The sequence below is a fragment of the Setaria italica genome, chromosome VIII, assembly GCF_000263155.2.
Source record: "Setaria italica strain Yugu1 chromosome VIII, Setaria_italica_v2.0, whole genome shotgun sequence".
Classification (NCBI taxonomy): domain Eukaryota; kingdom Viridiplantae; phylum Streptophyta; class Magnoliopsida; order Poales; family Poaceae; genus Setaria; species Setaria italica.
The window spans coordinates 35,220,509-35,233,321 of record NC_028457.1 but is presented as its reverse complement, the minus strand read 5'-3'; the positions used below and the strand labels follow the sequence as shown (position 1 = coordinate 35,233,321).

At 44.3% G+C, this 12,813-nt stretch overlaps 1 protein-coding gene across 1 annotated transcript; it reads right to left on the bottom strand.

Annotated features, from left to right (window-relative positions):
• Positions 1 to 8,591: 8,591 nt before the first annotated feature.
• LOC101753901 (ervatamin-B) lies at positions 8,592 to 10,204 on the bottom strand. Its single transcript, XM_004980726.2, has 3 exons — positions 9,661 to 10,204; positions 9,479 to 9,587; positions 8,592 to 9,327 (listed from the first exon to the last, which is right to left on the bottom strand). The coding sequence occupies exons 1-3, from the start codon at positions 10,202 to 10,204 to the stop codon at positions 8,826 to 8,828; spliced, it is 1,155 nt and encodes a 384-aa protein (XP_004980783.1). The 3' UTR covers positions 8,592 to 8,825.
• Positions 10,205 to 12,813: the final 2,609 nt, after the last annotated feature.

Here is a 12,813-nt window from a genome sequence, read left to right as displayed (position 1 = left end):
AATTCGTCCAAATTCAAATGCATACTCTCCGAGATCCTTTGATCAAATATGTAGATACATCCTAGGACTACAGGTTATAGATATGAACTTCTCTCAAAGGAGCTCTGGTTTGGGAGATCAAAGGCTCTGAAGATTCATCCATGAACTGACACTTCGAGTTTCAGTTTCAGACTTGGAACTGAGATTCTGCCTAAGTCTCAAAACAGCTTCAAGTTCAAAATTTGAGCTTCAAATAAAATACTCAAACATAATTTTATGTGAACCACATCTAGTTCAAATTGTTCTATACACATTTTAATTAAATTACTAGAAGAACATTTTTCCAAGTTGCTATATGAAATCTTTTTAAAACAGTACTCAAACATGGGTACTTGACCATATTTGATTTCTTTTCCAAATTAAGTTTAAATTTAAAAATTCAAACTGGATTTGAATTTAATACACTTCATTTGTCACATATGATCCAAATTCACCTTTTTGACTTAATTTGACTATGGTTGACTTAGTCAACTCTCTGATTCAACCTTGTTTGACCGAGTCTTCTTTTCCATATTTTTCTCTTTTTCTTTTATTTCTCCTCATTAGTATTTAAGTAAGGTTTAATTTATTGTAAACACCATTGGTGTTACAGAATTTCAATTGGAAAACCAAAGTTGAAATGTGCACCGTTAAGTTTACTGACGAAACTGAATGGGAAGGGCCATTCAGTTCGAGAAACAGTGAAAAATGGCAGATTGTGACTCGAATTTCTGGAAGAATTTGTATTTAAAAGTTGGACCTTAACAAGCAAAATGGAACCCTGTTATATGGTTAACAAGTTCCAGAAGTTTTTGGGTAAGTTAAACCAAGTTTAAATGGTTGAATTTGAATTCAAAGATGGGCCACAAGCTGTTTTAATTGTCTGACGAAACTGAATCGAAGGGGGGAGCGATTCAGTTAAAGAGCAGAGCACTAGCCTGACTTTGGAGCTGAAATTCACAAGGATGGAGTGATCTTTAGCACTTGAGAAAAATCAATAAAATGTAGGTCATATGTTTCTCTACAACTTATCTTAAAGAACATAATAGAGCTGGAATTGAATTTTGGTCACAAAATTGATCTAAACTTTCAGTTTTTGGGGAAGAAAGAAGAGAGTAACAGGACAGGTTCGGGTGCAGCACAGCTGGGCGCCAGTGAGGTCCAGAGCGGCGCCGCCGTGGCACGCAGCTGCTACCTCACCACTTAAGCCCCCTACGTGTCGCGCGCACACCACCATGGCCGCTGTTAACCTCTACTGCCTCCTCTGGCCTTTAAAGCACCAGAGCCGCTGCCGTCCTTTCTTTTTTTTTCCCCGGTCAAGAACAGAGCGGTGACTCGAGCTCTAGCTCTCACAGCTCCGTCCACCGCCGGCCGATTCCTTCGCACCTCAGCTCCACATCCTCTCCGCCGTCCACGGAGACCTCCAACACTGGCAAGGCCGTCCTGGACGCCAGCCTCGTCGCGTCAGTCCACCGTCTATTCTTTTCCCCATCCAAGAACAGAGAGCCGCCATCGCCGGCGTCGCGTCCACGGCCGCTCCCGTCGCAGCCCCGCCCCTGCTCATTGTCTCCGTCGCCGGCCTCGCACTGTCCCTCCCCTTCTCCGCCTACCTCGCCAGCGTGTTCGCCACTGAACGCCTCATGGGCGCCCTGCTGCTGCCTCCCCGGACCCCGCCATACCACACCTGGGACGTCAAAGACGATGAGTTCCTGGATGCGTCGGAAGCGCCCGGCGGCAAGGCCACTGTGTTCGACTACTGGAGCGAGACAGAGACGGCGCCATCATGGAGATGGAGGAAGATGAGAGCTACGCGTCGTTGCCTCTGTCAAGGGAATGTCGTCTACTCGTCTGCTGGAAGAGCCGGTGCCGGCATCGAGCGACGATGAGGATACGATGCCAGAAGGTGAATTTCGTTTCCAAGAATCAGGCCACGAGTCATTTGTGTTGGATAATAGTGCACAGATAGAGGAGGACAACGAGTATATTACCATGGAGGCGGCGTTGCCCCCAAAGGACTTCGTGAGTCCATATCAGCAGCACCGGCGTTGGGTGCGAGGAAGACGATATGGTTCGTAGAAGCCCTGGTCCAAGAGTCATCGGTATCAGACAGTGGAGATAAAACAGAGGATGGCAAGCGTGGAGATAAAACAGAGGGTGGCAAGCGCACAGGTATGGATGAAGTGGAGTCCACCAAGGAGATGGTGTCACCGGGCATCGACATCGGCACCACTGAAGTGAGCGGTTTCCCAATGCCGGACGATAACACGCTGCAGAGCAAGGTAGAAGGTGATGTAGCAGTGGAAATGTTGCAGGAGGAAGTGATCATTAACACCAATCCTGTTACTGAGCAGGTGGTTGGTGTGCAAATGGAGGCCACTGCTACTGAACTGCCTGAATGTGAATTGCTGCACCCGAGTCATCATGCATCTCAGGAGCCGCAAGCGATGGCAGAAGCAGCGTGTGTTGATGATATTCTCGAGAGTACCTTAACTGAAGACATTGTACTGGATACTGGTGATGCAAATTCAGAGAGTGTGCAACCTTTGACAATTCCTAATTGGAAGTGGGAAGATATTTTCATGGATTTTGTAGTAGTGGGAAGTGGGAAGATATTTCCATGAAATCCTAATTGGAAGTGGGAAGATATTTTCATGGATTTCATAGTAGTTGAAAGTGGGAAGATATTTCCATAAATTTCATAGTAGGTTATCTTGAACGACTACTAACTATATAGGTTATCTTGAACGACTCAATATTGAACGACTTAGGTCCTGTTTGGCACAGCTCCACTCCACAACTCCAGCGACTCTAGCAAAAAAAAATAGCCAAACACCCCAACTCCAAAACTCCATGGAGCTGTAGTACAAATGGGGGTGGAGTTTTGGAGCACCTATTTTGCTGCTCCAAAACCACCTCTTTTGAACCTCCTCGTGGAGTTGGTGGGTAATTACCCACCACTGCCACTGATTACACAAAAATAATGTTTCATCTTTGCCTCTTTCTTTCCATTCTTCCGTGCGCCTCTGTTTCTTTCCTCTCCCGTGACTTCACCCGCCCGCCTAGCCCCGTCGCCAGGCGCCCCTAGGCCCGTCGGCGGCCAGAGCGCCCCACCGTCGGACACAACACCCCACCGCCGGCCCTCGCGCCGCTCCGCCGAGGCCCCTCCGCTGGCCGCTGCGCTCCAAGGCCGCCCGTCTCGTCCCGCTGCCGAAGGCCGCCGCCGGCCCCAGCGCCCCACCGCCGGTTTGCCGCGCCGCCGAAGATCCCCCGCCGCCGAAGCCCAACGCCGGCCGGCTCGCCCGGCGCCGAAGCCCCTGCGCCGGCCGCGGCGCCCTGCCAGCAGCCGCAGCGCCCCTGGGCCGGCCGCGGCGCCCCTGGATTCCTTTTTATTTACTAGTTCTCGTTGAAGTACACAAAATGAACAGTTCTAGCTTAGCTCAAAGGCAAATAATACAAAGCAATCCTAATACGTGTCCCTGCAATGCATGAGTCTATGCCTTGTTCTGCACAGTTGAGATAGTATTCCCATCCATTCAAGCAAATCCTTTAATTATAATTTATAAACCACGATTGAGATAAAGGCAGGCAATAATTTCGAAATTTTAAATTTTTGGAACATGTAATTATTATTATTTTGGACTTCAATGCATGTAGTTTCATTTTATATTTGTGATAAGTAGTTCAAGTCGAACCAGGGGCAAGAAAGGTAATCTACCCTCAAACTCCTCTTTTCTGGAGCTAGGGGCACCCTCCAGCCAAACACCCTCACCAGACAACTCCAACTCCACCCAGAGCTGGCTCCACCTGGAGTTTTGGAGTGGAGCAGCTCCACCCAGAGTTGGAGTCATGCCAAACAGGGCCTTACTAAGTCAGTCCATTTCATTCCCATCAAGACCATATATCGAATGCCAACTTATGCGGAGTTATATATGTCTCGGATCGGAGTTATATATGTCTCGGATCGTATCCCTGCACACAGGGTATCCAAGACAATCACTTCTGATCAAGGCTCTCATTTTGTTTCCAGATTTTGGGAACAGCTACATAAAGTAATGGGAACTATATTAATAAAGTAATGGGAACTATACTAATAAGAAACTCCGCCTACCACCCTCAAACTAACTAGGGGTTAAACGGAAAGGATCAATCAGATATTGGAGGATATGCTAAGAGCTTGTGTCATCACCTTCCTCAAGAAATGGAATGAATGTTTGCCTCTGACAGAATTCTCCTACAACAATAGCTACCAAGCTAGCATACAAATGGTACCGTTTGAAGCATTATATGGCCGAAGGTTCGGAACACCTTTACATTGGTCACAAACGGGAGAAAGAGCACATTTGGGGCCAGATTTAGTTATTGAAACTGAAGAAAAAGTTTAAAAAATCCGTAAGCATCTTGAAATAGCTCAGTCCAGGCAGAAAAGAAGATGACCCTCAGAGTTTCATGTTGGAGACTTTGTGTATCTTAGAGTGTCTCCAATGAAAGGAGTGCAACATTTTGGAGTTAAAGGCAAATTAGCTCCAAGATATATTGGTTCTTATGAAATTCTGGAATGGAAAGGTCCAATTGCATATAAACTTTCATTGATGCAAACTTTCATTGCCAGATCAACTTGCCTCATGTACTCCATACATGATGTGTTTCATGTATCTCAGCTCAAGAAATGTTTGAGGGTTCCCAAAGAGGTCTTAGAAGATCTAGAAATTGAGCTAGAACCAGATTTAACTTATGAATAGAGGCCCATTAAAATTTTGAACTAGAAGATAAGAGATACTTGTACTAAGAGTATCAAGTTTTACAAAGTGCAATGAAAAAATCACACCAAAGATGAGGCTACATGGGAACAAGCAGACAGTTTGGAATCCAAGTACCTTGAGCTGTTTGAAAGCGCTTGAAAACAATTAAACAACCGTCAACCAGTAGCCTTCCCAATTTATTTTATTAAGTTATAAAAGAAATCTCTCAGGTACTATCCTCTAGCTCAAGGATCAAGATCAACAAGCTTTTGCAGCTTTACCTTTAGAACAACAAATCCAAGCCATTAAGTTTATGGAAAACATGGGTCTCTCGCATGCTGAAGTTCTAGGGCGAGCCAAAGCACCACCTCCAGAAAAGACTATATCTAAATAGCCCTTTGAGTTAGGCAAACCTCTAGTTAGGCCTGAATTGGTACGAAAGCTCTCAACTAAGATGTATGAATTCCATTAGAGGTACATGGAGCAGTCAGCTAAGAAAAGGCTCAGGTTCACTCTTGTTGTTAAACCGATTGATTTTTTCGATGATGGTGAGAAACTGCTGTGGTTGGAATTCAAGGATATTTGTGAAGTGTACCATAAGCATGCCCTTGATCTCTCTCTCATCAGTGTCTAGATTTTGTAAGTGTATGTTTATTAGATGTTAATTTTGGCTCAGATTATTATTTTATGTGTGTGTCGTCCTACTAACTTTGTGTTTCATTTTATGTAGCATGCAAATTCAAAGGTACCGCTGCGAATCGTACTTCAACATTGGCTTCATGGATCCAACGCTTGTTAAACAAGATCAAATTCGGCATCACCCAAAGGATACATTGGACTAAATATACAAGTTCTCGGAGCAATAGAATTACAAACAATACATACTGCTGCTGTAAGTGTGGGTACCATCTTTTTTTATTTTTATTTTCCTTACCTAATTAATGTTAGTTAATCTAATATGAACATTTATGTACACAGTTTCCACTGGATTCTCCTTATAATCATGATTGATCAACACAACATTATTGTGTTTGATTCGTTGAGGAAATCAAAGGATGAGTACCAAGACATTTAAGACATGCTTAACTTGCAATAATTTTGGACCTTTATCTCTATGCAAAAGTTTGATTCCTAAATTTTCACCCAACATTGTATCATTCATTATTTTAATTTGCAGTGCATGAAAACGATTCCGTAAACATCACCGTGGTGATTTCAAAGAAAAACTTACATTCAGTACAACATTCTCGGTATGTTTGAAGTTTGCACATTTTGTACATTCTATAACATGAATATTTCATAACTGATTTTTTTTCCACTAAAGTGCTTGAGACAGGAACAAGGGAATTATTTATGTGGATACTACATCTGTGAGCACATGTACTATTTTGTGAGGGATAAGGTGATATCGGATGATATAACTGTACGTAAAATAAACTTATCAATAATTAATTAGTTTCTAGCTCCTTATATTTAATTGTTGGTGTAACATTCAAATATTTCTAAATTAGAGATGATGCATATTAGAGAAGAACTCTCAGAGAAGGAGAGTCTTTTGGAAATCCAAGAAGCTCTCGTAGGATTTCTGGTGGATGAGGTGATAAATTCCATTGGAGAATTTTATTACGATGGACATTCAATAGCCCAACCAAGCAACACCATGACGAGAGGATCCTAATAATGAAGAGGATAAATTATTATATATATATAGTAATTGTATAAATACTAGTTGATGTGTATAAACTACTAAGAATTGTATATATAGAAGTTACAATTAATATGATGCATATACTATCATGAAATATATATACAACATGCATACAATGTGAGCGTATAAGTGTAAGTAGTGTATGCTAAGGATGTATATGTATAGGTATATATATATAAGTGAAGCAACAATTAGCATTAATATGGAAAAGAATTCAGGGTAAAGCGAAAAAGGTCTTTAGTCCCGGTTGGTACGGTTGGTAATACCAACTGGGACACTAAAGGGGCCACGTGCATGCGCCTGCATGGCGGTCCCTTTAGTTCCAGTTGGTACCAATCAGGATTAAAGAGGGTCTTTGGTCCCGGGTGAGTGACCCAGGACTAAAGAGGGGGGACCTTTAGTCTCGAAAAATTAATCCCGTTTGGTACCAATCAGGACTAAAGAGGGTCTTTGGTCCCGGTGAGTGACCCAGGACTAAAGAGGGGGACCTTTAGTCTCGAAAAATTAGTCCCGTTTGGATATTTTAGATATATGATGCTATCCAACCAGGACTAATGCTCACTTTTCCACTCTGTAGTGACTCTAGCAGTAAAACTAAATTTGTCTAGACTACTGACACAGAACAACTCTTTCTGCTTATGATCTAACATTAGCCTTGATTTTACTATTTTGTATACAGGCTAATGGTGGCCCTGGGCCTATTTAAGATGCAACAAAACACATCAAATTGTGCTTTGAGAAATTTGCACAGGAAGTTTCTCTGAAGTACCTGTTAAGTTAATAATTTGAAGGAAATAAGATGCCCAAGTGGAAGCTTTCAGTAGTGTTGTACCTGCAGCGTCTTCAGTGTTCTTTCAATCGAACGGGTGTCCATGTACAAGCACCTTTTCTATTTCTTATGCACCTCACATAATATGTGGTTTATAGTGTGGGGTTATGCATGCATCCTAGCTATCGATCTGCTGCGTTGTACTATGTGTATGGATCCATGTTTGAATCTTACCATATGGGTGAGATGCAGGAGGACAAAAATATATTTCATGGATTCCATTTTGTTGATAGTGGTCCCAAATAATACATTGCGTCATTAATATCTGCGAGTCAGTGTGTAGGAAAAAATCCTAGAATATTACCAATCACGCGCACGACTTATCGTCGTCGGGTCATAGCAGACCCTTCCAAGTCGCTGGCAGGTGTGACCTTTGTTCATATTCTTTATCGAGGCGACACCATGGACATCGGAGTTGAGTGGGCGGCACGACGAGCTGGTGGGATGCTGCTACTGGCCGCTGGCGGTCGGTAAGATGACCGGTAAGCTAGGGCCAACGCAGGGGCATATTTGTATAGTGGCGGAACTTAAATTCCCAACTATGGCCCTAGTCGTATGACTAAACTTTAATAATCTCTTCCATCACACATGAGTGATCTAATCCCCCCTTCACACGCTGGGTGAACCCTTTTTCTTAAAAAAACAACAAGGGCATCTTTGCACGTGGATGAACAAACACGAGCCGGTGCATCAAGAGCAGTACAGAGATCTGGATCTCTTTGCAATAATATAATATTAGATCGCATCGAACGTGTTGATTATTCATTGTATAGAGATTAATTAATGATATCAAAAGGTCATATGTAGAATTGTATCCCTAAGGCACTGTGGAGTACAAGAACTGCTCTAGATATATATCGATCTCCTTGGACTAATCCAAAGGATTTTGATCAGAACCACCTTTTTTTTAAAAATATGTATTATTGGGTACCACCTTTCTCGACATGTTGTGATAGGTTGCAACATTGTATGCCTTCCTTCAACACTACTTGAAATTGAAATTTCTCTTATTGTTCGGAGGCCTCTCGAGGCCACGTGATTCATCAGAAGCCACACAACGGGAAATTGTACTCTACAGTGACTGAATTTCCATACTTGTTCTTTGTGTATTCTTCCACATTTACTTTACTTCAGTGTATAACCTTCAGGTAAAAATACTTACGATTGACACAACAGTTTTCCGTGCCGGTGCGCTTTTGGCCAGCACAGATAACATGTTCTGTAGTAGTGGAATCGGTCGGACGAGACCTGGATCTATAGATCCTATTTTCCAGACATGTTATATGTTGGACCTCCATTATACAAAGAGTATTATGTTTATTCATAGGCAACGATGCATGTGTAGCATCCTAACCCTTGCAATGATACATGTATAAAGTACAAACATACAGTACGCGCATACACATGTAGCATGCATACTGCAACAATGGAGTATACATGAGTAAACAGCAAGGTATGGTGAAAACATGAATGCAAGCACATGGAGGCCGGCAAACATATGAGGTGCGTGGCGATTTGGCGACTGGGATGATCAGATGATAGGGTAGCACGCTTGCTGAGCAACGCCGCACACTCCTACGCGTGCAGAGTCCCTGAGGAGGTAAACGAAACCTTGGTCACCCCACCTCACACTCCACGAGTTCTTGCCGATCCAGTACTTGGTTCCGCCCGGCTTGGTCCCGTAGCCGACGATGGCTATCGCGTGGTTCGGCGCCGTCCCGCACGCCCCGCCGATGTAGACGCCGTTCCAGAAGCACCTTCCGTCGTACACGCCGCGGTAGTAATGCTGGAAACAGGGGTCGCTAGCGTCGATGGTCACCGCGACGGGCTGCTGCGCCACGGCCTGCATGAGCGACACCTCGTTGGGCGCAACCCACCGGTAGCTCCGAAGCCTCACCACAGCAGGCTTGAATCTCTGGCACATACCAGACATACCGGTGTAGGGGTACCACGGGGCCCAGGTGATGCCCCCGTTCTGGATCACCCATCGGAATGCATTGCCCAAAAAGCCGCCACGGCAGCCTTGGTCGTACCTAGAGATGGTGATGGAAAGGGATCAAAATTAATTCCAAGTCTGTGTTAGGTTTGGACCTAACCAGTATGATGCAGTCCAATAGAGTCTAAGGATAAAATAGTTCAAATGGACTATGGATAATGCAAATCCAGTGACAAGTCTAGCCGTACCCGTCGCAGTCTACCAGCTGCTGCTCCGACAGGAGTGGAGGCACTCTTCGTGTGCGTATTGCCTGTGCGCTCTCTATCGTCGCCACCGACGCGAACGCCCAGCAAGACCCTTCACGCACGTAGACACTTGCATCAGTAAATTTTCACGCATGCATGACTTTGGATGTCACAGGCATACTTACCACAAGCGCCTTGATTCTTTGGTACCGTGACGACGCCCATCATCCTCCAATCAATGCTTGCCGGCAATGATGTCAGATTGGTAGGACGCGGTGGCTCCTCACCGGCGGCGAGAGGGAGATCACCGCCATGGCCACCTCCCTCATGGACGACGCCAGCGCGAGTCGTGATCATCTCCTCCTCCGGCGGCACTGAGGACAACAGATTGCTGCTGTACTGGGCCATGAACTCATCATGGGTGAGGTCGGTGAATGGTGTCTCGCCGAGCTGGTAGCTCATCCGGCCATCCTGGTTGGCCGCCTCGATCAACTCCATGTTGCTTCGGTATATCTTGAAGCGGCGAAGCTTCTCCTCTTCGTTGGCGTACGACCGGCCGTGCGCCGCCATCCACCCATGGAACCTCCCCAGCATCAGCAGCTCCTCGCCATCCAAACCATGGTCGAGGGCAGGTGAAGCTGAAGCAAGAGAGGGAATGGACGCGGCTGCTAGCAGCAGGAGTGGAAGCAGAGCGAGAGCCATAGAGGAGGACAAGAGTGTTGCAGCCATTTCGGTGTGGACGTTTAGCTAGGTTCGGGTTCCTTTATATAGAGGCCCGGTATGGTCTGGTTGACATCTTGTTGGTCTGACCTTTAACTAGCACATGTGATAGTGGCCCTCGAATCATAGCACATGTTCTAATAGCTTACACACTAAATGAAAGATATAAAATAGTGCATGGAAGAAAAGTGTAAGCGTCAAGTGCACTTAATCTGAGCTCTAATCTGCGCCAGCTCTTTGTTCCATGGCTAACGGTAGCCGCTGGGAATGAGCTGTTGGAGCTGCAGGAACTACTACAAAACATCCAGCTGGGAGATGGCGACGACTACAAAGCATCAGTGCTGCTGAGCGATGACGGCACCATGAGAGCAGGGCCGGTCTACAAGGCCACGATGCAGGCAATTGGCCCTGCACCATGCGTTTTCCATGAATCGTGTGGGAGAACAAGGCGCCTCCGCGTGTCAAGTTCTTCACCTGGCTGCTGGTGCAGGACCGAATCCAGAGCCGGGTGAACCTGCGTATGAAGAATGTTCTATCCGATGCTACCTATGAAGTCTGTAAAAGGGCGGAGGAAACCATGGACTGTTCCCCGTCCGGCAAATCTTCCCATCCTACACTACACCACCTTTGTGCTTCTCTGCGCCTGGCAACTCTGGAAACACAGAAATCTACACCTAATTTCAGCAAGCATTTCCTTGCCCCGTCACTTCTGAATTTTGCTTCATCCTCCATTTTCCAATCAAAGGCTGTGCGAGCTCATTCCATACAGTCTCCAGCGAGATTAGGGTGCGGGTTTGAGTGTTTGGAGTTTGGGGATCATTAATTGTCGGTGTTATAGGGAAGGTGAGTGGTGGGGCAGGACAACATGTTTGAGGTTGGCAGAGCATGGACAGTTACGTAAGGTGGCGGTGGCACCGTGGTTTTTTAGGCAGGGGAGATCAATTGGCTGGGGTAGATGCATGAGCCCAAGTATTGATGGGTTACCGAGAGAGTTGTCTATGGCGGTGGATCCTGTGGCAGCAGCCGCAAGAGACGCAAGAAGGGGATGGGCATAGGTGGGTGGTAAGTGTAAGATAGGTGTTATGCATATATGGGTTCATTCCACGTGAGGAGTTGGGAACTGAGTAGATTTTGGAGGTAGGGTGTACAACCCTGCATTGATTTATTATCGAGAGAGTGGTTGGCGATGGGGTAACTGTGGCTGGAGACGCAATAGATGAAGGTAGAGGGCGATGTGGTAACTATTAGTATTGAGAAACATGAGTATATATAGAGTTTATCATCAAATTTGACAACCAGCTAGTCTCTTTGCTTGTCTTAGTTGTGCCAGCGTATCAGCAATTCCAAAAGTCCGGGCAAGGTGTGGTAGACGGGCCAGCGGCACACTGGCACTTTAGTTGTGGACGTTTCCCCTCTATACGCAACTGATGCTCCTTTTTACTAGCTACCACAGTGGGCCCACAGAGCAGCTATGGGACAGCAAGTTGGAGTAGTATAGTTTTGTCCCTAGCTCGCTTCGTTGACACAAGTGATGGTGCCTCTTCCAGATCCTCACTGCACATGTCACATTTGTTCATATTCCAACAACTTGCTTGTTAGCGCAGATAAGTTTCTTGTTAATTTCTATCTAGTTCTGCCATACTATAGTTATTTACTCTATATGCTTTGTTAACCGCAACGCTTCCTGCATCTATGTATATGTTATCTCTATTGCGAGTTTCTTATATTAACTGCGGTAGATGCGGATAGTTTAGAAGCATACATAGGACTATTTTCAGATATTTTTTTATAATGATAAAGGTAGGTAATATAGGTCAGAATTTTGGGGGTTAAGTTAGATTATTTCTAATAACTAATCGCCAAACTGTGCAATTCTTGACTACATAGGGTTTCAAGTTAATTTTCTTGACAAGTTAATTATCCATTCCAAATCCTTCAAGCACTCAATTATAATTTCAGGACAAAACCCATTGTTCCAAATAAGTCTAGTAGTTTGCATATGTTTGGAACAAATATAAAGAAAATATTTTCTATAGTTTTCCAAATAACGTAATTATGCAATTATTGTACTTTGTACCACATCGATGCTCATTATATCTCATGGATATTGGTTTGCATATTTATTATCCTATTGAAAAATAAGTATGACCCATTGGTTAGATGCCAACAATTAAGTTTAAATCTTAAGATGCTGATCTTCAAGTGGATCATAACTTTTTGTAGGTTGATGACATTGGATAACAAATATGTAAGACCTTTGATTAGATTCCTTTAATTAGGTGTACATCTACAAGATGCTGATCTTTAAATGGATCACGTGGGTTCTTATTCAAAGAAATGAACGGGAATAGTTTAATAGTAAGATTATCTGGTTAGATGCCAGTAGTTAAGAATAGATCTCAGGACGATGATTTTTTATGGGATCATAAGTTGGTTGGTTTCATGGTTTTGCTATAATTATTGATAGATATATATTACAGAAATTATTGTAGGCCCATGTTTGGATCGGTCCTATTACATAGGCTTTGATAATTAGAGACGGTAATTATTGATCAGGAGGCAATTCTTTATTCTTGTACTGGTTTGTCTGGACACACATTCAGCATTGCATCCTTTGT

Coding starts and splice junctions, on each gene's coding strand:
- LOC101753901 (XM_004980726.2), bottom strand. CDS start 10,204: ATGGCTGCAACACTCTTGTCCTCCTCTATGGCTCTCGCTCTGCTTCCA. Junction 9,588..9,660: donor AAAGAATCAAGGCGCTTGTG/GTAAGTATGCCT, acceptor ACGTGCGTGAAG/GGTCTTGCTGGGCGTTCGCG. Junction 9,328..9,478: donor CAGCTGGTAGACTGCGACGG/GTACGGCTAGAC, acceptor CACCATCTCTAG/GTACGACCAAGGCTGCCGTG.